Consider the following 24,466-nt stretch of genomic DNA (forward strand, 5'->3'; position numbering starts at 1 on the left):
TTCCGTTCACTATTATGCTGATGAACCCAGATCTATATAATTTTAATAACATAGAATATTATTTTATATTCAATTAAATTTAACAGAGAATATTTTGGAAGCTAATGCTTAACTTACAAGCTATCTACATGTCCTTAGGAATGTTTCTATTGTCTGGAACTAACCCTAAAAAATGTCAAGCACTTCTTTTTGGGTGCAGTGTCAAGAATTGATGCATGTTAGTACGCGCAGCATTTAAGCGTTAGTAATGAACCACTTAAATCCTCCGCAAATTCGAGAAATCTGAAGTTGATGCTTGATGTAGATCTAAGATTTTCAGATGATGGTCATCACTGTATTAAGAAAGCATTTACTAATCTAAAATTAATTTTTAATCAAAGACAACTATTGAATACTTACTTGAAGAAAATCCTTTGTAATAGCTTAATACTATCACAGTTCAATTTTGTGATGTTGTTTATGGAACATGATTATTAGAGGGAAATATGAGGTGAATACAATTTAAACAGAATTGGTATGTGCGATTAGTGGCTCGTATTAGTCGGTATGGTTGGGATGTTGCTACAAAGCTCCACGAAATTAGGTGGTTAAACATGAAGGAAAGGAGAACGCATTACAGTTTGGTTTTGTTTCATAAAATTAATCTTTAAAAATGTTCCAATTATTTCTACCAAAAAATTAAATTCAGATATGCACATAATCTCGATCTACGACATAAATTTACATTAATCCCACCTTTTTACAAAACTACTTTATCTGTACAATCGTTTTCTTATTACGTTTTTCTGCATTATAACTAATAGCAAATTCTATTGGGGACAAAATGTAGCACGAGTGCGGAACCAGGGCAAAAGATTTCGCTATAAGCTCCAGGGGAACTTAAGCTCTGTCCTCATGAGAAATGTAAGTATGCACTTTTAAATATTTTGATGAAAATTGTATGATATTATTTGTGCTTCCTGCCTCATCCTTATTCTTGCGTTCATGTTTTTTTAATCTTTTCTATAAAGTTTTTTTTATTATACAGGATATATTTAACGCTGAGTCATTTATTTTAAAACCTTGTAGAACTCATTTTGCATAATAAAAGAGATAATAAGTATAGTAAAATATTGAAAAGTTGAAAAAATAATTATTTATTTATTTATTTAATCAATACACGGGATCAACCCCATTACAAAAAAAATAAATATTTCTGAAAAAGAAACAAAAGCTAGACTACCTAACCACTAATTATTAATTAACAATAAATATCACACTTAATCTTTATAACAAGGATAATTAAACTGTTATAAAGGCTGTAATAATAATCTCTCAAAATCTGAACAATTGACAATGCAAAATTAGCTAAAAAAAACAAAATATATTATTATCAATGACCCTGATCAAATGAACTCCAAATTATTAATCAGGGAGCAAAATTATTTCAAAAAACAAAATCCTACAAATTCTTAATAAGACTCCTAAAATGTAATAATGAAATTCCCAAAACTTCAATTCCAGTAGAGTTTACTAGCCTTAAGGCTCTTTTGACAGGCGAATACATAGCATAATTGGTACGATGATAAGGCAAAGAAAACAATCGATTTACCCTCAGATTACGGTGTGGAATATTAAATGAAAGTAGGTAGTTCGGGACAAATCACAAGGCCATTCAAAAATGTATAAATAAACATTAAATCATTCTCAGTGCATGTAAGTAAATCATTCATGTAAAGAGGAAACTACATTATTGATCCATACTCCAACAAAGAGGCAACACTGATATATACAACCTTTTGCAAAGTTTAATCGACAGGTCTTTACAATTGCGCAGGATAAAACCAAGGACCTTAGATGCTTTAGTTATAATAGTATTCACATGGGTATTAAAATTCAATTGTTCATCAAAACAGATACCAAGGTCCTTTACTACTTCAGTGTACCTAAGATTAACATTATCAATAGTATAAGAGGAAATTACCCGTTTGTTTCTTTTGTAGAAACTAATGTAACAGCATTTACCCACATTCAAAGCCAAACTATTACCAACACACCATTCATACAATCTATTCAGATTTTCTTGCAAGAGAACCATGTCTTGTTCTGAACTGATCACCCTGTAAAACTTTAAATCGTTAAACAACAAAAAATTACTATTTTCAAAGCAAACCGAAATATCATGAAAATATTGAACAACAGAGGAGAACAATGACCATCGTACATATTTCATTTCTCTGATTTTGTTACGAAAAAATGGCCCACATTTACGAAAACAACGAACTCATCATCTGGTCCAACGTATATTTGGTAAATTTAGTTATTAGACTTCATAACACAGGATATTTAAAATTAAAAGAACAGCCAGGAGGCCACGCTAGAAGAGCTGCTCAACCTGAAATGTTGAGACAAATTGAGAAAGGCATTTTAGAAATGGTCGAAGACTACCCAACAATGAGTACTAAAGGCATAGTAGATCAAGTTGGAGTTTCTTATAGTAAAGTATGGAAGAAATACGATAAAAACAGTATTATCCTCATTATTATTAACGGTTACAAGCGTTACAACCTGAAGATTATCCTAGAATAGTTGTATTTTTGCCAGTGGCTTTTAGAACAGTTTGGCAGAAATAAAGATTTTACGAAATGATGAATTTTGTGTACAGATACGAGGAGCGTAGAGACCACAATTACACGAGGAGTGAAAATGAACAACAACAATCATATTTGGGCTGTAGAAAATTGCACATGAATTTTCGACATAGATTTTCATTAATTGTTAGGGCTGGCATGGTAACTGACTACTTTTCCCATCTCGACTGACCGGTTAAATTTATTTAGATTTTTTCGACATAATTCGCCACAATTATTAGAAGAAGTTTCTCTAAATATAAGACAGAATATGTTATTCCTATATGACGAGGCTTCACTACATTTTAGACGAGAAATTCATAAACATCTAAATAATCAGTTTCCGAATAGATGGATAGCGCGCAACCAACTTATTTGTTAGTCTCCTCGGCCCCGTATTTATTGCCTTGGGATTTTTTTTGTGGAGCTATTAGAAAGATTTGTTGTATCATGATGAAGCAGTAAATGCTCTGGAATAACTTCAAGAGCGCATTGAAAATTCTTGTGATTTATTTCGTGAGCACCGGGATTTTTTTTGAAGCTTGTAAAGAGTCGTGGATTGGCCGAGCAAGCTTGTGTGTTAATCGAACAAATGGGGACAATTTTGAATATGACCCGGCTTTGAAAACACCCTGTATATATCGGTCATACTACTATCTTAAAATGTATCTATGTTTTAATTATTTTCATATTATAAATACCAGTATTATTACTATTATTTTTTTTTTTAAATTTTGTTTACGTAATAACTAGATGTATATTTTATTTTTGATTCTGACATTAAATCGTAACTTTCAACAAAACCATTCGATTCTTTTAAATGTCAATTCGAAGCGCCACCTTTTGGTGGATGTTTTTGCGAATTGACATTTTTATAAAAATTCTATGGTTTTTTTTTATATTGTAAAATTTCGAATGTTTTTTATTTTATTATGAATTTTTTTAGAAAAAAACAATATTTTATATGCTTTATATAAAAAAGTTTTTTTTAATATTAAATAATCATTATGATTCTTAAATCATATTTGTAACTTCGAACTAAACCATTCGATTCTTTTAAATTCTAGTTCAAAAAGCGCCATCTCTTGGTGGATATTTTTGCGCATTCACATTTCCGTTGCGACGTGACATTCCGCCTCGATTTTTCTAGTATATCCAAACGGGATCTTAGTAAACGGCCAAACGGGCTCATGCGCTTTTTCATTGTGAATCGTGAGTTGGTTTGCTGAGCGGCAGGGACCACGTTTATACTTTCTGTTAGCCATTTTGTTAAAAGTAGTGGTGTGAGAGAGTGGTTGTGTCCGTGTTTCACCGACACACAACCACGGAACCACGGTGAAATAATCCACATAAAAATACCAAAAAAAATTAAAAATCGTGTTAAAAAAAACCAAAAAAAAATTAAAAAGTCCTAAAACACACAACAAAAAAATCGAAAAACAGTGAAAACTTCAAGCAACGTGCGTTTTCATTTTAATTTTCATGTTAACAGAGCAAAGCGTTCATTTTCTTGAGTAATATTGTCCTGTTGTGAATTTCTCACTCTTCCAGTAAAGGATTAAGCATGAATCAAGGGGCCCCGAATTACCCCATGGCGTCTCTGTACGTCGGGGATTTGCATTCCGACATTACGGAGGCCATGCTTTTTGAGAAGTTTTCTTCTACTGGCCCTGTTTTATCCATTCGCGTTTGCAGGGATCTCATCACCAGAAGATCTCTGGGATATGCCTATGTGAACTTCCAACAACCTGCTGATGGTAAGTTTTATTCTTTCCATATGGTGTGGTCAAGTCATCAGATCAAATATAACCTGTATTTGTTCTGCATGAATGACCCTGAACACGTTTTACCATTCCTTTCAAATAATTCATTTGTCATTATCTGTGCATTTAGTCTGCTTTTTGTTGCAACATATTGGACTAAAAACATAATAATTTTCATAAAATTATAGTTTTAGAAATTTCATTTCCTGCCATGCTTTTTTTGACAACATGGCATGGCAATTTTTAGGTTAAAGCTTGGTCAACTTGTAATATCCTTTCTATTAACTTTTTTTGTGCCTTTGGTAATTGTAGCATATGGAAATTTGTGTATTCATTTTATTAAAGAATTTGAAACCTAATCATTTTCTTTTTACTTTAATCTTATACTTTAACCCCTTCTGCTCCAACTGTGATTTGCAAGTAAAATGAAATACACTAGTTCAAAATTTAAATCTGTATATGACTGAACCTCATAACTTGAAATTCAAAACCCTTTATTTCCTTAGACTTAAGGAAATTTTGAGGAATGGAAAAAATACATTTTGATATTAAGGAATATAAATGAGAAAATTAAGGAATATAAGATAATTAGATAAAATATTTTATTAGATCAAAATTAAATATATCAAGTAAATCATATTTTAAAATTTAATAAAGCCAAGATATTTAATTTCATTGTAACAAAAGAATAATCATAATCATTGATTATCTAAGGAAAGTAGTTTCCTTTATAATAATAATGGTTTTAGTAAGATAAGAATATTATTTTTGAAAATAATCTGTAGTTAGGTGTAATGAATTTTTTTTCACAGTCCGATTCATAAAATTTCTTTACCTGAGAAAGTGAATTGAAAATATGACCCATCACAGTTTAATTCAGACTTTATTAACAGTTGTTTAATTCAGACTTATTAGTTTTATTGATATGAGCTGCGTTTTTCCTTTACAATTATTTTTATTAGATTATTACAGATTATTTTATTATAGCCTTCACTGTATGGATTAATGTGAAAGATTTGATCACAATCACCGTCAATTGTACACTGATGCTCTTCAATTGACTGTTTTTCTTCAAATTCTTGTGATAAGTTCATAGAGTGTAGAGTCGCTAATTCTGTATTATCAGATATGAGTTTATATGGTGCAGAACTAAATACTAAAATATTAAATATGCAGCATAAACACCACAATATGGTCATATTTTTAGTAAAAGAAATTAAGCAAGTTTTCCTTTCTCTTGACTCATAAGTCTTAAGATTTCTGTCTTCGGTAATGTGCCTGATCCTCTATGCTCCTTTCATAAAAGAATGGTGGAACTTTTCGAACTTCATTCCCAGTTTTTAACATTAAACCGAAACCAAAAGACTCTTGGCTCACAATCTGTTTCTTTGTACTATAATAAAGTCCAAAGAAATTTAAAGATATTTCAATGCTTACAGTAATATGTACCTCGGACCTCCTCATCTCACTCCAAACAAAAATGCTAAAAACAGCAAAGTCAGTAAAAAAAAACAAATAGTTGGAAAATCATTAATGATATCCATCATCATTGTAGCAATTAGTCATCTCCATGACCTGAAGTACTCTTCAACAGGTTGAAAAACTGGTCAAAACTCATCTTATGTTTTTTTTTTTAATTCAATATCCAAACCAAATTTCAACTTGGCTTCCAGGAGAATGGCAGTTCAAATTGTGTTATGTTTAATTTCTTTATTGAGCAATATTTCCTGATAAATGGTGATGGGGCCTCTGCAGTGCTTTTTCATGGTCTGTCAAGAGCATTTGACTGTCTCTGCCACAATATTCTGCTGGAGAAGATTCATCACTATGGCTTTCAGGGGGTTACATCCTCCTGGTTTTCTTTATGTGGATCTAGAAGATCAACACCAGCAAGTATTTGTGGGGACTAAGCTCTCTGATTTTGATCCTCTGAGAGTTCCGTGGAGATTCTTTTCTAGGGCCTATATCTAGTTGGTTTGTAAAGAAATGTTTGGAGGATATGTTTTAAGATTAACTTTTTTGTCTTTTCAAATTTTTAAAGTTCTTTTGTTGGTTGATAAATTTAAATTATCAGCTAGGGTTAATGGATTGGGAAGACAAAGTAAGCTGTAACCATATGATCTTAACAAGGCAGATCATTTTAAACTAGAAATATTGTTTGTCCACTCCTCTGCAGATTATGAATGCTTTTACAGATTTCTTTGGTAGCATATTGAACAGCCACTCCATCTGCCTATTTCTGTCATGTACAATCTGCTTCTCTACATATTCATATTTATGAATTAAGTTGTGGATGTATTATCCTAAAAAAATAAAGAGACTGTGATTTGACAGTGTTTATTTTTTTCCCCCTATGTGATTGCACTTTTTTTTTACTGAACCTCTGTGTTGCAATTTGTCACTAGGCACAATTACTTTTTCCTTTTGTGATTAAACTCAGGATATGATGGAGAACTATTGCCTAATCTCCATATTGTTTCAACTTTTCTTCTAAGTATCTGGGCTGGGAAATTTGGCTTTCATAAACATATAATAACATCTGTGGAAGGAATTGCTTTTAAAATCTGCTATTTGTTTTTGTATAAATATATCTGCTATTTGCAGAAGTTTTCTGTTGTTAATTTAAATATCCAACTATCAAGTTGATGTTTCAGGTCTCTTGTCAACTTTGAATTTTGCTGTTCTCTGCATCCATACAAGAGGACACAATGTCTTTCATCTTATTACATTCAGTTGATCTACAGCATGTCTTTAAATAATTTAAAATTTGTTCTTTCAAATAGAATTAGATTGTTAGTTGTTTAAACCTTTAATGTACCATTGCTAGTTTTATATTATACCGATTAAGTTTTCTCTTTTTATTTGCTACATTATTAAATTGATTGTATTATCTGTCAATAGTTCAATAATTGCCTTATTATTAGGATTTATTTCCTATTGCACAATAAAACTTTCAATATCATAGGTGCTGCTGGAAACATCCATTATGTAAAGAAGCTTACAAGATCAGCCCAAATTAAAATTTTTATCCTTTTTGCAAGCCATTCTGTGGAACTTATACTAGCACATTAAAGATATAGTATACTGAAGAAAAGCCCCATCATGACTGCATTTCGGTTTGCTTGAAAATGTGATTTTCATAAGTGTTCAGTATTTACTTTTAGGGGATTATTGATTTAATTTTTTTCTTTCTTAAGAATGCATAAGAGTATTATAAGAATTATAATTGATTTGAAAATTAACTTTAGGAATCATTATCCAGTCCATTCAATGTCTCATCTCCTAGCTTTTTATAGTTTATTCTAATAGAGTTATGTCAAAACATGTACTGAGATATGCATAGTTTTTCTGGGGGTTCCAATAGACCCGAATTTACAATGGGGACTGCATATTGATGGACTATGCCGGAAATTAGCGTGGAGTGTATTTTTTTAATGGCATAATTTTTTGACAGCCTTCCATGCTGCTTTTTACTCTCTCATACAGCTCAGAGTACTGGGTGGAATAGGACATTGGTATGATGTAGGGAGGCTTTCTCAACTCTCAGGATACTCACACTTCTTTCACACTATATCCTTGAGAATCTGCTATTGGTAAGGCAAAATGAGGGTTCATTTATATCTCATACAGACATCCATGGCTATGACACTACAAACAGAATGAAACTTGTGCCAATTTCATTCTGAGTTTTCATATTGGAGGCTGAAAAGGTGTCAGACTGGAACAGGGTATTGGTGAATAAAATTTTTTAATGCGCTGCCGGAAAGTATAAAAGGGTTAACATTTAAGCCATATAAGAGTAAGGTCAGGGAAATATTGTTATATTATAACTCTTTTTATTCCTTTGATGAGTACTTGACATTTTAATTTTAATTTTCTTGTTTAAATAAGTGCTTTACATTTTATACAAAGTCTTAATGTACCTATTTATATGCAAATTTTAAACAGATCAGTCTGTGTTTTATTCTGATAAAATATTTTAAACTTTAGATACTTAAGATTTGTGTTCTTATAGAGTTTTTAATTCATGGAACTTTCATTTTTGTATTTTAACTTTCTGAATAAATTGAATACTCAAACTGACAAGAGTTGGCAATTTGATAATTCCAATTCTAATGCTTGTTCAAGTGACAGGCCAGGCAAAATCTGTTCCAGCCCTAGCTCAATCAACCTTAAGTAAGCAGTCACTTAAAGCTGATGAGCGCCAATTTTTATTTTACACTATTTCCTAGTATCCATATTCTCTAGGTTAAATTGTAAGAATGGAGGTACTCTTTTAATGTGTAGACAGAATTTTAAAGTTTATCTGATTTTAGAAATGTTGCTAAGTATAATCTTATCTGTCAGGAACTAGATTTTAAACTTTGTGTGGCTCAGTGGACAAAGGTAAAGTAGTTTTTATTGTGTGCCTATCAATATGTTAATATATTTATTTCTAAGCTAGAAACTATATTATCAAATCTTCCACCTCATGCTTCAGTGATACTGGCTAGTGATTTTAATATCAATTTTTGATGGCTATTGATCATCATTTTCAGGACTTGAACTCTTGTAAATCTTGTAAATCTCTAGGTCATTCGTTACTTTCCACACTAATAATAATAATAAACTTTATTTCCAATAGGTTACAAATACCCAGTTACAGGAAAATCAATTAAATATATAAATGTACAAGTATGAATGCATGAGCTGTATTAGATCCATGCAAGTAAACTATAAAAGAATTGCTATATAATAAAAAAAGTAGTGAGTTTGAGAAAATAAATAATAAAAGATCAACACTAAATAAGGATAAGAATCAAGAATTAATTTAAATCAAAAGAGCAGAAAAAAAAATTGTAAATAAATGTATTCAAACTAAAAACTAAATAACTTAGCCTCCCCCACTGACCATATGCAGGCGACTCAAAATAAGTGCCAGATTGTCATGGGAATATCACAAGAATCAGCAATAGTACTAGGGACACTATTTTTTGGGTAGTTAAAGAGGTGTATCTTAGTATTAATGAGCAAGATTATGCTTCTGCAGTGCTTTGTGATATCTTTTAAGCATTTGATTGTATTGATCATGGTATTTTCTACTAAAAAAGTTAGCTGTATGGCTTTAGAAGGAAATCTCTGTGGTGGTTTCAGTCTTTTCTTGAGGATCTCAGACTGTTTATCTTCAAAACATCAAATCTTACTTCATGAACATAACTCCAATATTCCACAAGGTTCTGTGTTAGGGCCACTATTATTTTTGCTTTCCGTCAATGACTTGCCTGATATATTGTTCTTGTACAGCATTTGCCAATGTTACAACAGTCTTGGATGTTATGATTGGTATACATTCTTCAGGGAACAGTTATTGGGCCTATACTTGTCATAACATATATTAAACCACTTTATTAATATTACCACTAATATTAATATTAACAGTTCATTATTCTAAACTTTTGAGATTGTGACTTTACTTTTTTTTTATTCTTTTAGTTTTTAGGTATTTTTTTTCTTTAAACTATATTTTTCATTGTTTTGCAACTGTTTCCTGTTATTGGGCAAATTGCCTGTTGGAAATAAAGGCTTATTATTATTTACTTCTAGTATTACTTCCAGTTAGAGGGTTTGATCATCGGCAACTATTGGAACGCTTCAATCTACATCCAATACATCTCAGAAGAATGATCTTCTCTGTAAAATTCCTGCATGGGTTACTGAATGGATTCATTGATCTGGTGATCTGATACTTCTTTCTGGTGTACATTTCATGGCGCCTAGGCTTAATGCTAGACATTCCCTAACATTCATTCTGCCAAGGCCTCATACTAACATCCTGTTGAAATCGCCACTATATGCACTATATTTAATCGGATCTGTCACATGTGTGATATAAATTTCTCTCCAGTTCATGTGATTGTCGATATCTTGGTGGATCCATTACTCTTGGGATTAAGACCCATGTGTTTAAGTTATAGTTAGTTGGTATATTGCAGTTAATTTAATTTTGTTGAATATGTGGTTATCTTGTTAAACTTTTATAATTGGGTTTTTATATCATATTAATAGTTATTTGTTCTAATTTTTTGGATAACTTTTGAGATTGTGACTTTACTTCTTTTCTTTTCATTCTTTTAGGTTTGTTTTGTGTTTTTTTTTTCTTTAAACTATATTTTTCATTGTTTTACAACTGTGTCCTGTTATTGGGCAAGTTGCCTGTTAAAATAATGTGGAAATAAAGGCTTATTATTATTTGTGGGTTAAACATTATGTTATTGGTTTATTGCTGGTATTTACTTGCACAAACAGATATTTACTCATCTAGGTGTATGTTGTGTATAGTTGTATGATATTTTGCTATGTTTTACCTAATGGAAATATTGCAATTCAATTTTTGTTAATATTGAATTAAGCAGTCTCCACTGCCACTTTTAAGCAAATGATAGATGATGGAGTGTAAAACTTTAGTGTGATGCTAATGGATTGACATTTAATATTACAAAGACAAGTATCCTAAATTTTGGAGTTAATATTGAGAACATTGAGTCTCACATAGGTAATGTCTGCTCTAGGGTGTCTTTGGGTTCTTATGCTCCAAGATTTGATTTCAATCGGACCTAAGGTATGGAATTTACTGGGATTTACCAATCCCTCATTCAGCTTTGACTACAAAGTCTATAATTTACAATAGCAGAAAACTTTTTAGTTATTTGCCATGAGGATCAGGCGCCTTTAAAATTACAAAAGGTTTAGAGTTAGTGTTAAAGAGTTACTATGCATATTCTATGCATGGGGATACACCTGAATTGTTCATTTTAGTATTTATTTTTATTTTATATGTATCATTTTATCAAGCATTTTATATTATTTCTGATTCTAAAGAATGTTTCTCAAATTTTTATATTTTGCCCTATATTATTATTCTTTTTAAATTATTACAATAATCATAAATCTTGTGATCTGTTTTTCCTCAAATCAATGGTTTCAAGATACTTAGCCTTGATCAGTCATCTAAATTTATAATTTAGTCATTGTTTAATAAGTATGCTTCTGACATTGAGAGAACATCCTGTTATGAATCAAACTTAAGCTTGGTTTGTTAAAGTAATCGAAGTTGAAATTTCAGATAACATGGGTAATTTTGATTAGTATCTATTTATGTATACTGGTTTTGTACTTCTGTGCTTGATCAAGTTATTAGTATAAGGGTCTGTTCTCAAAGTATGCTTTTTCTTTATTCTTAAAGTATGTCTTTCTAATACCCTAAATTCTACTGTTATCAAGCCATATTAGGCTACTAAGCAATAAACTAGAATCAAAGTGTTATGCTCTTAAGGTGGTTGAGTTTAGAGTTGCCAAAAATACTTATTTTGCATTAATTGAATTAAATCTAAGGTATGGATTATGTTTCTGGGGTGAATGTTGTGACCAACTTTTTAAAAGTGTTTTTATGTTGCAATAAATGGCTATCAGATACATTTGCAAAATTGGAGCGAGGGATTCATGCAAAGAACTTTTCATTTCACACAAAATCTTAACTCTGCCTTCTTTATTTATTCATTTTGGAATCCATGTGTGTTATTCATAAAAAATATAGAAAGCACAGCAATGTAACAGAAAGACATAAATATAACAGTAGAAGGGCCAATGATGTAATTTTACCAATACCTAGCAGTACATCAATTAAAAAAAATCTTATTTTCAATGGTAAAAAGCTGTATAATCATCTTCCTGCAGATATCAAAGAGATTCATAATAAAAAGCTCTTTCCAAAATGTGTAAAAGGACTGCTTGTTGCAAAACGCTACTATGAAATAGGAGACTTTTTAGCAGAGCAGTTTTAAATGTACTGTGTCCTTCTTTAATATCTCTTAATGTTAAAGTTTTAATATTTTATCAATGTATATGTAAATTTAATTTTGAATTTTAATATTTCTCATATCTATATGAAGTTTGCATATATCTTAATATTTCTAAAGACGTTACATTTATTTGAGATCTTAAAATTTCACATTTAAGTACATAATATTATGTTTCAAAAATAGATTATCCTTTTAAGTATTACAGCTTTTTCCAGCTGCAATACTTATGGAAAATTCACATAGGGGGCATTTAAAGTTTTTAATTTTTGCTCTGTACAAAGTACATATTCTAAAAAATGTGAAAAGAAAATTTGTTCATCAACAAATTATAATATATGGCAATGTTGGTAGTAGTCAGTATTTAACATATAAAATTTATAGATATAAAAAGGCATTTTTACGGGGTACAAAGATTTGTTTATTATCGATTTATGATTATTTATCTCAGTTAATTATACTTTATAATGAACAATAGAAGCCCTATAATATATATTAGGATGTCTGATATCAATTGGAAGATAACATTTATCTACAATTTTACTGTGTTTTTTCAAAATGACCGTATTTTATATTAAATTTTTTTTATATCAAATAAATTTGTTGCTTTGATATTCTTTATATTGAATGAAAGAATTCAATATAAAAAAGACTTAAATGACAAATTGATATTTTGCAGTAAATACAATAAATCTAACAACTTCTCATGACATCTACTTTTTGTACATGCTCTAGTGTAATATATTTATTCATTGCAATCTTCAATTAAAACATGAAGTTTAAAACAGATATTAACAAATCTTATAGTCAAAAAAATTAGTGGCTTCAAAACAAGGTTATAGTCCAAAATATTAATAACTTGAACAAAAGTGTCAGTTTTCAAAATCTAATAAATAACTTTTGTTCTTTTAACTAATAAGATTTGAAAAAGCAATAAAAAGCCATTGTTATTAAACTACTAAGAGAAACTCCCTTGGTTCAATATCCTTATACAGAGTGATTGCTTAATATATGTTATTAATAACAGATATATTAACCTCCAAACCTTTAACTGTTTTTGGCACATGTGTATGATATTAAATATTATTGTTTTCATAATGCTGTTTTGATGAATGTAAAAAACATTTTAAAGGTATATATGTATATCCTTTAATGCTTGTTTCACTAGTCTTATATTATTACAATAAATAATTATACCAGTTAAAAATATATTGTTTTTTTTTCAGCTGAGAGAGCTCTTGATACTATGAATTTTGATTTAATCAAGGGAAGGCCAATCCGTATTATGTGGTCTCAACGAGACCCTTCATTGAGAAAATCTGGAGTAGGCAATGTCTTCATTAAGAATTTGGATAGGTCTATTGACAACAAGGCTATGTATGACACTTTCTCGGCCTTCGGCAGCATCTTGAGTTGCAAAGTGGCTCAAGATGAAAATGGCACTAGCAAGGGCTATGGATTTGTTCATTTTGAAACTGAAGAGGCTGCAAACAAATCTATTGAAAAAGTAAATGGTATGTTACTAAATGGAAAGAAAGTCTACGTTGGAAGATTTATTCCACGTAAAGAGAGAGAAAAGGAACTTGGAGAAAAAGCAAAACTTTTCACCAATGTTTATGTTAAGAACTTCGGAGAAGATTTGTCAGAAGAACAGCTTCGCAATATGTTTGAGAAGTATGGTAAGATAACCAGTTACAAAATAATGAACAAAGATGATGGCAAGTCCAAAGGTTTTGGTTTTGTTGCATTTGAAAGTCCGGACGCTGCAGAAGGTGCAGTGGAAGCTCTTAATGGTAGGTAATCTTAATAACGTAAATCTATTTTTAGTAAGTAATTTCATAAATACCTATTTTTTACCCGAAAATTATTTACAGGAAAGGAAATCGTCGAAGGAAAGCCACTATATGTTGGACGTGCGCAAAAGAAAGCAGAACGTCAACAAGAATTGAAACGTCGGTTTGAAGCTTTAAAAATGGAACGGCTTAACCGTTATCAAGGCGTCAATTTATACGTCAAAAATTTAGATGATACCATCGACGACGAACGCCTTCGTAAAGAATTCGCTCCGTTTGGAACCATAACCTCGGCAAAAGTAATGATGGAAGAAGGGCGCAGCAAAGGTTTTGGTTTCGTCTGCTTTTCTTCTCCGGAAGAAGCTACAAAAGCGGTTACAGAAATGAATGGGAGAATTGTGGGTTCCAAGCCGTTATACGTTGCGCTAGCTCAAAGAAAAGAAGACCGAAAAGCTCATTTGACTTCCCAGTATATGCAACGTATGGCCAATATGCGGATGCACCAAATGGGTCAATTTATTCAGCCTGGAGCGTCCAGTGGTTATTTTGTCCCAACCATTCCAGCTCCTCAAAGATTCTACGCCGGAGCACAAATGGCGCCAATTAGAACCAGTCCAAGATGGCCAGCGCAGAATGCCGTTAGACCAGGAGCCCAGGGTGGAGCTACTGCATACAGTATGACCAACTCTTACAGAGCCGCTGCTCGTCCGCCAAATCAAACAATGGCTATGCGTAGCAATATTAACGTACCCAGGCCTATCACAGGACAACAACCGCCTAATATGCCCGGAAGACCCCTTGCAGGACAAACTGGAGTTGTTTCTGCTGCTGGAAGCAGAACCGCTACTTTCAAGTACACTTCCAACATGCGCAACCCACCTCAGTCGATGGGAACTCTGCCAGCTGCGCCAGTTCAACAGGCTGTGCATATTCAAGGGCAAGAACCTCTTACTGCCACTATGTTGGCTGCTGCTCCCCCTCAGGAACAAAAGCAGATGTTGGGAGAAAGATTGTTTCCACTCATCCAGCGCATGTATTCTGAAATGGCTGGGAAAATCACAGGTTTGTAAATTATGGAATCTTTCTTATGGGGGCATATATAATAGAAATTCTTCACAACAAAATTTTATTTTGATCAGACTAATACAAAATTTTTTTTTGCAGGTATGTTGCTAGAAATTGACAACACCGAGTTGTTGCACATGTTGGAGCACAACGAGTCATTGAAGAACAAGGTAGAAGAGGCTGTTGCTGTGTTGCAAGCCCATCAAGCCAAGCAGGCCGTTATCAAGAAGGATTAAGAGGCCTAGCAAAGGCCAAATTAATTTTTTTGAAAAAATGTTTTAGTTTAGGAAATGAAAAAAAAATTGAAAAACATAAAAAAGCAAAAAAATAAGCAAAAGAAACATAACTAAATCTTAGTTAGTCACGCATTCTTGTATTTTGCCTTGTCGAAAAGTAATTTTTAACATTGGGAAATATTAGGAAATGTGAATACAAAAAACATCATATAAGAACTATGGTTTGTAACTTTTTTGCTTGTGTATTTTAATCACTTTGATTTTCAATTATCTATTTTAGTAGTTGAATTATTATTTAGTCTTGCTCTGTTAAAAACATTTAACAAATTTTTCTTTCCCGCCTAGTTCAATATTCCAATGTAAGACTGTATAGGTTCAATCTTTTATTATCTTTGAGTTCAATACAATTTATGACAAATGTAGTAGTTTTAATAAGCTGGGGATATGGTAATTTACTATATCAAGACTATGAAAACAAAATTTAATTGTTAACTGGCATTGAACTGAAATTACAAACTTTTGTTGATCAAAAGATTAAATTCAAGATTGCAAAGCGATTTTTTTAATGTACGTCCAGTTGCAACAGGATTTTATTTTCAAATTCTTTACTCCACCAGCTGTTGTTTATATTTTAATCATTGTAAATTTCAATTTGTATCAAAATGAGTTGTAATTTTCATTTTTGATGGTTTATGGAATAATCGAATTTTGACATAATAAACATTAAATAAGCATTAGCATTTTTTTATTTTTATCTATCTTGAAAATATTAAAATAAATGAAGGCAATGGAATTTTAACAAGCCTTTATAAAATTGTTATACACGATATCAAAAACGCTAAGCTAAGTTATGAAATATTTGTTTTTATTTCTCGGGGTTGAATTTAATCACATATAATAGGCATATAGTTTGGAACAAGACACAAATTATAGGTTCAAATAAGAGTTTGCCTTGTTCTTAATAACTAATCTTATAAACTTCTAAATGATTCATAATGTTAAAAGTACTTTGAAATAATGTTTAACATGGAGGTAAAAGTTTATATTATTTGCTTTTCTTTTTCCATTCTTCAGTTTAAAGTAAAGATTGAAATTAAAATAGGACCACATTAACAAAATTATTTTATCTATATATATCAATATGGCAGACTAAGAAAAATTCATAGAAAATTTTCTGGAATAAAAATACAATTTTCGATTAGGATTTTGCAAAAATATAATAGATAAAGATAATATAGTTTTAAAAAACATTCTTTAAAATACAATTTTTAACTAGAATTTAAATATTTATTTAGAAGATAAAATTATTTTTTTTGAACTTGGATTTTAATAATATTTTTGTAGTTTATTAAGCAAAAGCCCATATAATATATACGACATATTATGCCGTTTTTGGTATATTTCAGTAGGATATCCCATGAATGTTTTAAAACACCAGACGTCCTAAATATTCTTTTAATTATAATATAGCCACAATAGACCTAGGGTCGCAATGGAGGGACACAAGGTACCCCACTCACAACAGACCTAACCTATATATTCCTGGAATGTGTTATTAGGGCTGTTTCAATTGTCTAGTACTTCTATTCATATTTTCCGACCTTCAGTCAGTACTTCTTGGAAGAAGTATAGTAAGTGTACTTATACTAATTAGTATTAAATTCTTGTAACTTATTTGCTCATTTCATTCTCGGTAAATTTTTAAAACCTATTTTTGATTAAAAAGAAGCGCTATTTTACAGCGACTCCGTATACAATTCAAATAAGTTAAAATGCACGCTGTTTCCCAACTAAAGGTAGATGGTATACGGTCATTTCTAACTCATGCGCACCGCCAAACGAGGGAGCTTACACAACGGTATTGCTATATCCTTGTTGTATACAATACAATCGTATAGGCTACTCTGCTCGGCTAAATCGATTTTGATAATATTACACAGACGCAGATGTTCGTTCGGGCAGCGAGACTTATAGGTTATACAAATGGCACAAATAAAGGCGCTTATTTAAAAATGTTTTCTAGAATGTATCATGTGAAAAATGAGCTATTAAAGTGATATGACAAGTGTTTCTACAGACGAGATTTTAAGTAAATTATCTATTAAGTTCAATCGAATTTTTTGCGACCGTGATTTTGTAGAATGTGTTGGTGAAGATTTTAGGTCTATTATTAATAACGAAAGTAAATGTTGGTAAGTTTAACCACAATGATATTGATTGTAAGGTCATTCAAACAAGTCACGCGTCGGATCCATTTTATAAACAATTATAACATATACATTTCATGAAGATAGAGAACAATTTAATTGGCTTTTATAAATATTGAACTAATCTAAGGTGCTATAATTATAAATAACTTTAGTTAATTTCTGCCAACGCATATCGCAATGAGAAGTTAGATTATATATATGTATATGTGTGTGTGTATACAACATTAACCACACAATGGTACCCTATATAGAAAGGTGACGCCAGCATAGTCAATTGTGTGAAGTCGGGAACTATACATAACCAACAAATTCTTAAGATACTTATATAAAAGCGTGTAAAAATGTTTACAAGCCGATCAACAAACTAAAGAAATACCTAAAAATGGATTTTCTGGTATTTCTTTAGCGGCATGGAAATAATTCCAGTCCCTCCTGGGTTACATGTGGAGTATGTTCAACACATTTCCGCTTGTCACTAATTATAAAAATAAATTTTCTGGCTTATAGAAGCAATACTATTTTTGTCGTATTTATTTATTTAGTCAACGACAAAATGTTTGTAATACGGGGTTAAGAGGTTAATACATCATTGACCAATTCAAGTCGTTAAGTCCCTTTTTCAGGTACCTATTCTCTAACCGACATCGAATTTTAAAATTCTTTGTATAAACGAAAAACCCAAATATTTTGTAGGCATCTATAGAATGCTACACTAATTAATTCTCTAGTATGCAGGTAAAAATTTATGCTCTTTTTCAAGTTATTTATAATCCTCTCTACCTGTTTCTTAAGTTATGAGAATATTAAAATAATTTTATTTAAAGTCAGAAATTACTCTTGTGTAATTGCTACAGTATTTTGCATTATGCATAAACAAAATAAACGTCCTTGATGAAATAAAGTAAATGTAGTTTCACAACTATGTATATAAATTTAAAGGACTTGTAAGGTTTACCCTCATTTAAAAAATATGTTTAACCTAAATCCATTCACTTTTTGGCTAGAATGTGCCCGCATAGCCTAAAAAGTCGAGCAAAATCCGACCATAACATTAATTAAGAAGTTACAAAAAAACCGCAAAATGATTCAATATGCAGCCGTCAAGGAAAAAGAATTTGAATTCCGATTAAGTGAAGGTGAAAGTTATAGGCAGCGCGCGACCTTTCGATTATGTAAACCAAAAACGCTGTTGCCGAAGACTTTTTCCATATATCCCTTGGAATGTTTTGTATTGGATTGTATTTGTCTGCGTTAAACAGACAAATACAAGCGTAAATCAAAAAGTGGTCCAAAAATATTGAGAACATTTATACTATAAAAGCTTGAGAAATCTTAATTATAGTTTTTTGTACTTCCTATTGGTATTGGGCATTAGACATTCATTTTTTAAATGAAATAATTTATGTGTCACACTGAACCATTGTTCTGCATATTTATAATACATTTAACCCTCAAATTTGAAAATAGTAGATTCATTCATTTTTAAATGGTAACCAAATTTAGACCTGATTTCCAAATAAAAAGTCATCTTCATTTAAATATAATATGGAGTTATGCAAACCAAAATAATAGGCGAAGGTCCAGTTTACTTCACAATCTTTATTTCAAAAATCCCGACGCGTTTCACTTGTTAAACCATTGTCAAGGGAAAAATGATATTATCACAAAATGTCCATAAAAAGGTTAAAAAACGGAACACACATAACATTACAAGACATCTAAAAACATCTCATGACACCGTATTTACAATCAATTTTGTTTGTTTTTTTTTTTAACTTTTTATGGACATTTTGTGATATAGTTTTTCCCTTGACAAGTAAAGTAAACAAGATCCTTCGCCTATTATTTTGCTTTGCATAATAGTACTTCACCCTGGAAAAATCTATGGTAATCTTAATATGGAGTTATTTCCAGCTTAAAACATTAATTACCTGAATATATTGTGAATATTCAGGTAATGAATATAGACAATATATATATATAACAATATATTGCGCGGTTGAAAAATTACGAGCCGATGACCTTTTAAGTCGCCCCTGTGTAAAGTTATACGCATATAACAATACCTTCAAAGTTAGCATGGCTGTAGCTAATATTCAACATGGCCGATGAACGCCATCTTGGAAAAGGGAGCCTTACTATCATGTCTAAAGGTGCTATCGAGTATGTTATGCACAATATTATATGTTACAGAATATTTATCAAATCTCTGGAGAAGTTGCGTGACGAATTGAATTGCATGAGAAAGTGAAATTAAATTTGCTTAATTGCGTTAATTAACAATTATTGTAGAATATTAGATGTATTAGATAAAATATTTGACAGAACTAGTTATTACGTTAATGGTTATTTTAAAATAAGAGAATGTCTCTTTTCAGTCGCTTTCATATCAATGGGTTTTCTGGCATTTACAATTAATATGAAACGTCATAGATTTATCGCTAAGATTTTTATTGGGACGAATTCACGTTAAGTTAATAAATTTCTGCACCATAGCAGAAAAGGATGTTCTCAAAATAAATGATAAACTTATAGTTTTTTTCTTTAATTAATCTAATGTCCGTTAAATTTTACATGAAATCTATTTCTTTATAACTTATACAGGAACTTTGCTTTATATAAAATTTAATGTTTCTAAAATACCACTACATATAGTATACTTTTTCTTTATGGCCTTGTGTAGAAATATGAGTTAAGTAAGAGACTAAATAAATACGTTGTTCCTGTTAAGGTAAATACTAGTGGGTGAAGGTCATTATTGATGCAAACCTGGTAAGCTTTAAACTAAATACACACACACAGACACATACTGCGAGCGATTTTGAAAATAAACCTGAATATATTAGTTAAAACAGTACGAATTTAATAAATAAATAATTTCATGTACCCCTAATAGTAAATTTATTGCACAAATTATGCAAAATTCTCTCATTTTCAAAACTAATATTTCCAAAAAGGGGAACAGTAGTTTTTTGTGAGAGGAATTAAAGCTGTATGAAAATATTATGCAAATCTGAAACTGGCTTAATTTAGGTGGACATAGATTCAGGGTGTCACAAATAGTCAAATTACAAATTTTCTTTATACTTTAAATGCGTTTTTATTATGAAAAATTTGTTAGCCTACCATCGAGCCTTTAAATTAAAATGTCAGGTATCAAAAGCCCCTTTCTACTTTATTTAGAATGTCTACCTTAGCCTCAGCATTAGCACGTACTTGTTATAAAAAAATCACCTTTCTTCGCTTTAATACGGAAGAACAAGACAGTAAAAGTAAATTCTTTGGATCCGGCAACGCCGATACAGACAGATAATTTTACTTTCATTGTTGTTACGTTGTTATTACTTTCAGCGTGTTAGTATTTCCGTCGCTCAGTCCAAATTATCTAAGAGTTGTGCGGTACCAAGCAAAATTGTGCGACCTTGCGGTGATCCCTTTGGGAAGTGGTTCTTCAAAGTCTATTGGAGTATGCCAGAAGAAGTATTTTCTGTAAGTATTTTTTTTAAGAGATTTGAGTAGATATTAGTTTTTTGAGATAGGAATGCACTTCTAATCTAAATAACGTAGTATTTTTTCAAGGCTAAATATTTATAAAATAAGACACTGTTAACAAAATATTTGCAGAGTGGAATCGAACTTTATATAGGTCGTTTCACACCCCGTTACCCAGATAGTTACTGATAAATAGATTTTTGGAAATAGTTATTTATTTGTTCATATTGCTGCTTTAACAAGTCCATTGCTTAGTTATTATAAATACATATCACGAAAAGGAGTATAAAAACTTAATTTATTAAAACGAAACTATTACACCGATTAATAATTTTTAAGGAGAGGCAGTTGAAACCTATAATCCCATTAATATATTCAGATATTTCATTAAAAAAGCACCATCGAAATGATATTTCTATATGAGCATGACAAAAAAAATCCAATTTTTCTTAGGTAGTTTTTATCAGAGAATAAATTTATATATTTGTTTTTTTAAATATTTCTTCGCAAGAAAAATAAAAGCGCAAATTTTCCTTGTCCCAGCCTTCAAACGAGTTTTTCGTTTAAGAAAAAACAATTTTAATAATTTGTTTTCATATCAGCCTTAAATAAACGAATTGCGAGTCAGGTCTCAAAAAAACTGTATCACCCAGCACGATTTAACAAAAATGCAACAGCTTTATGTTAGCTTTACAAGTAAATAAAGTATATAAAATCCTTCACTTTAGAGTGAAGGTATCCCCCAAAAAGTTGATTTTATTTGTCGGAAGTTAAAAAAAAAATTTATAAGTATTTATAGCGTAATTTAATGTAACTGAACTTAATGTAAAAAATTCTGAATGTAATGTAAAAAATTTCTGAAGCCTCGCGGGATTTCTATGTGCTTTTCTATATCGCAAAAAAAAGGGGTAACAAAATAGGAGATTTATTTTTATTAAAAGAAATTCTAATTTAATTCGTCGAAATTAAGATCTTCTTTTATGTCGATGCTCAAACTCGAACGCTTTTCTTATCTGTTAATTTTAGACCACCGGTTCCTGACGCTAATATAGAACCTTCATGTCCAAAACAAATGGCCGACACTAGTGTCCCGAAGAAGAAAAGGCCACCAATTCAACTATATGTTCCTCCGGCACAAAGAAGATCTAAGTTAGTAGCTCCGCAAAGGGAAAATTTAAAAAATGATAAAATTCAAAAGTGTTCCTCCAATGGAAGAAAAGTAGAAATTCAAGATAGTAATGAACTACAAGTAAACAGGGAAGATTCACTTCAGGATATTGAACCTGTCATAGCTGAGGAAAAAGAATATGTAGAAACACCTCAAGTGCATTGCTACTGCACTCAAGACATAGATTACATTTCTAACAAGAAAGATTTATATGTTCGGCCCTTTTATAGTTACCAATGTAGATGTATTAAAATGTTGCTGCTTAAGGACTTATTTCCTTTTGCAAAACTACTTATATTTAGTATAAACCGATTAAAACACTGTTTTCATTGGTTAAGATGTGATGCACAGCTTTACAATGCTAATGAGGACCTTTCTAATTTTGAAAATGTGACTGAAGAAATAAAATATTGTAATAAGTTTAAGGTAAGTTCAATTTAAACCGAAAAAAGGTATAGCTTGCCTCGTAATTCATCATTCATTCATTCATGTTACATCCGATTATGATTCGATGACCAAATATTGCCGGTTCGAAGTTGTTACTTAACAACTATGTATGTAAATAACTAACCCAGATTAACCTCTTTGATAATTTATTAAGTAAGCGTGTAAATTCTTGTGAACAGGTTATTGAATAATCGGATAAAGCCCAGAAATTTCCAAAATATTACATATGCATTTTAATTTTTAGATTATATTTCCAACTACGAGATTAAGTATATTTCCCTATGAGATTAAAGAGTTCTGCAATATAAACAATTTTACAGAACTGACAACTATCCTTCAAAACAGGTACTGCCTTTGCGGAGACAAATTATTTTTATATTTAATGGATTATATTTATTGCGATTATCTTTGGGGACCTCTCGTCGACAATTTTAAAGAAGGAATTCAACAACGCGAAAATTCAGAGAATGTAAGTCTTTATTTAAAAAACAATAATACGATTTTCTCATAATGCAATTTTCAGTTCCAAGACCAAACGTTTGGAAACTTTCAACTAAAATATGTCGACAGACTGGGAAATTCTACGGTATTTCCACAAAAACCTTGCGAAAATGTTAACATAGATAATTTGCTAGAAATTATTGCAACAAGCAACCAAAATGAAAGTAAAAAATTCGATGAAGTATTTTCGGAAGCTAGTGACAAAAAAGATGTAAACAAGGCCACTACCGAAAAAAAGCTTGTGCCTAAACAAATTGACCGGGTTATCGTATTAGGTGAACGAATAGAACCTCCAAAACTTAGGTAATAAGAAACCTTGTATTTTTCCATAAGTAAATTCTTTAATTTGAAACTTGTATTTTTAGTCCACAAAGTTCACCAACAATTAAACTAAAACCTAAGCAGAATGAGCATGAACAAGAAAAAGAAATTATGAGGAAGGCTAAACAGAATATCAATCGAAAGACTAGGCCTATTATCAAGTATATTGATGATGACAATGACACTTTGAACATAGGAAAAGGTGATAATGTTAACAATTGGGAAGATCTATTTAATGACGAAGGGGAACTGCAGGAAGATATTTTTACTGAGGTGAGTATTTTTTTATAAATAAAATTATGTAATTACTAATAAATGAATCTAAAGAAAAAGTTCAAGAAAAAAAAGAATTAAAATAATATCAACATTAAAACATGTAAGGATAAGAGTGTCCACACTATAAAAACCCTCCATAATTTTGCATAAACATTCATAGTCCTATGGTTGGAACTTTTGGTGTGACATTTAAAATCAAAAAACAGTTTTACCACTAATCAAAACTCGGGAGAATATTAAAGCTAGTTTTCATGTTGTTTTGATTATTTAATTTATCAGTTTCCGGTATTCAGATTATAAACTCATAGCCTCTTCTTTTTATAATTTTGGTAATATGTTCTTAATACACTATAATTGAAATAAATATTGTGAAAAAAAGTGTGGTGCTATAAGAAAATAAATAGTGATAATGCAAGGACTTAAAATTATTAACTATATTTGCTTATTAATATTAGCTTATGACTATAATACTTAAAAAAGGCTTCAGCATTATTAAATGTATAAATTGTGACGGAAGTTTCTTGGTAACTCAACATTATTATCAATAATTTGGAATGCTCAATAGTTTATAGGGATCAAATGTACAGCATGTGACTGAATTGTAGAACTTGTGAAAATATATCTGGTTTTGTCCCACAAACCAGTACTATTTTAAAATTAGAAAAAGCATTATACAATGTTTTGCAAGCATTGTATATTCTGAGAATGTTTTCATTAAACATTCCCGAAATAGAATTTTAACATATATTT

At 30.8% G+C, this 24,466-nt stretch overlaps 2 protein-coding genes across 3 annotated transcripts in view; both read left to right on the forward strand.

The window, feature by feature from the left end:
• The first annotated feature begins 3,868 nt into the window (after positions 1-3,868).
• LOC126749037 (polyadenylate-binding protein 4-like) lies at positions 3,869-16,035 on the forward strand. The gene is made up of 4 exons (XM_050458647.1): positions 3,869-4,366; positions 13,434-14,000; positions 14,082-15,062; positions 15,165-16,035. Exons 1-4 carry the CDS (start codon positions 4,174-4,176, stop codon positions 15,299-15,301), a joined length of 1,878 nt encoding a protein of 625 aa, XP_050314604.1. The 5' UTR covers positions 3,869-4,173; the 3' UTR covers positions 15,302-16,035.
• Positions 16,036-17,200: 1,165 nt separating this feature from the next.
• Positions 17,201-24,466, forward strand: part of LOC126749036 (uncharacterized) — a 57,646-nt gene continuing 50,380 nt past the window's right edge. The window contains exons 1-6 of one of the 2 annotated variants that reach the window (XM_050458645.1): positions 17,201-17,493; positions 20,863-21,000; positions 22,030-22,597; positions 22,863-23,087; positions 23,142-23,422; positions 23,485-23,713. In XM_050458645.1, the coding sequence (XP_050314602.1) occupies positions 17,360-17,493; positions 20,863-21,000; positions 22,030-22,597; positions 22,863-23,087; positions 23,142-23,422; positions 23,485-23,713 (1,575 nt within the window). In that variant the 5' untranslated portion in view covers positions 17,201-17,359. Of the gene's footprint in view, positions 17,494-20,257; positions 20,284-20,862; positions 21,001-22,029; positions 22,598-22,862; positions 23,088-23,141; positions 23,423-23,484; positions 23,714-24,466 lie in introns of those variants that run through there. The other variant, XM_050458646.1, reaches the window with a different exon arrangement.

The sequence above is a fragment of the Anthonomus grandis genome, chromosome 22 (genome assembly GCF_022605725.1).
Source record: "Anthonomus grandis grandis chromosome 22, icAntGran1.3, whole genome shotgun sequence".
Classification (NCBI taxonomy): Eukaryota; Metazoa; Arthropoda; class Insecta; order Coleoptera; family Curculionidae; genus Anthonomus; species Anthonomus grandis.

What these genes read in the sequence shown, in the direction of transcription:
- LOC126749037 (XM_050458647.1), top strand. Translation starts at nt 4,174, where the DNA reads ATGAATCAAGGGGCCCCGAATTACCCCATGGCGTCTCTGTACGTCGGG. An exon ending in CTTCCAACAACCTGCTGATG is followed by an intron (nt 4,367 to 13,433) that starts GTAAGTTTTATT and finishes TTTTTTTTTCAG; the next exon opens with CTGAGAGAGCTCTTGATACT. An exon ending in AATGGCTGGGAAAATCACAG is followed by an intron (nt 15,063 to 15,164) that starts GTTTGTAAATTA and finishes TTTTTTTTGCAG; the next exon opens with GTATGTTGCTAGAAATTGAC.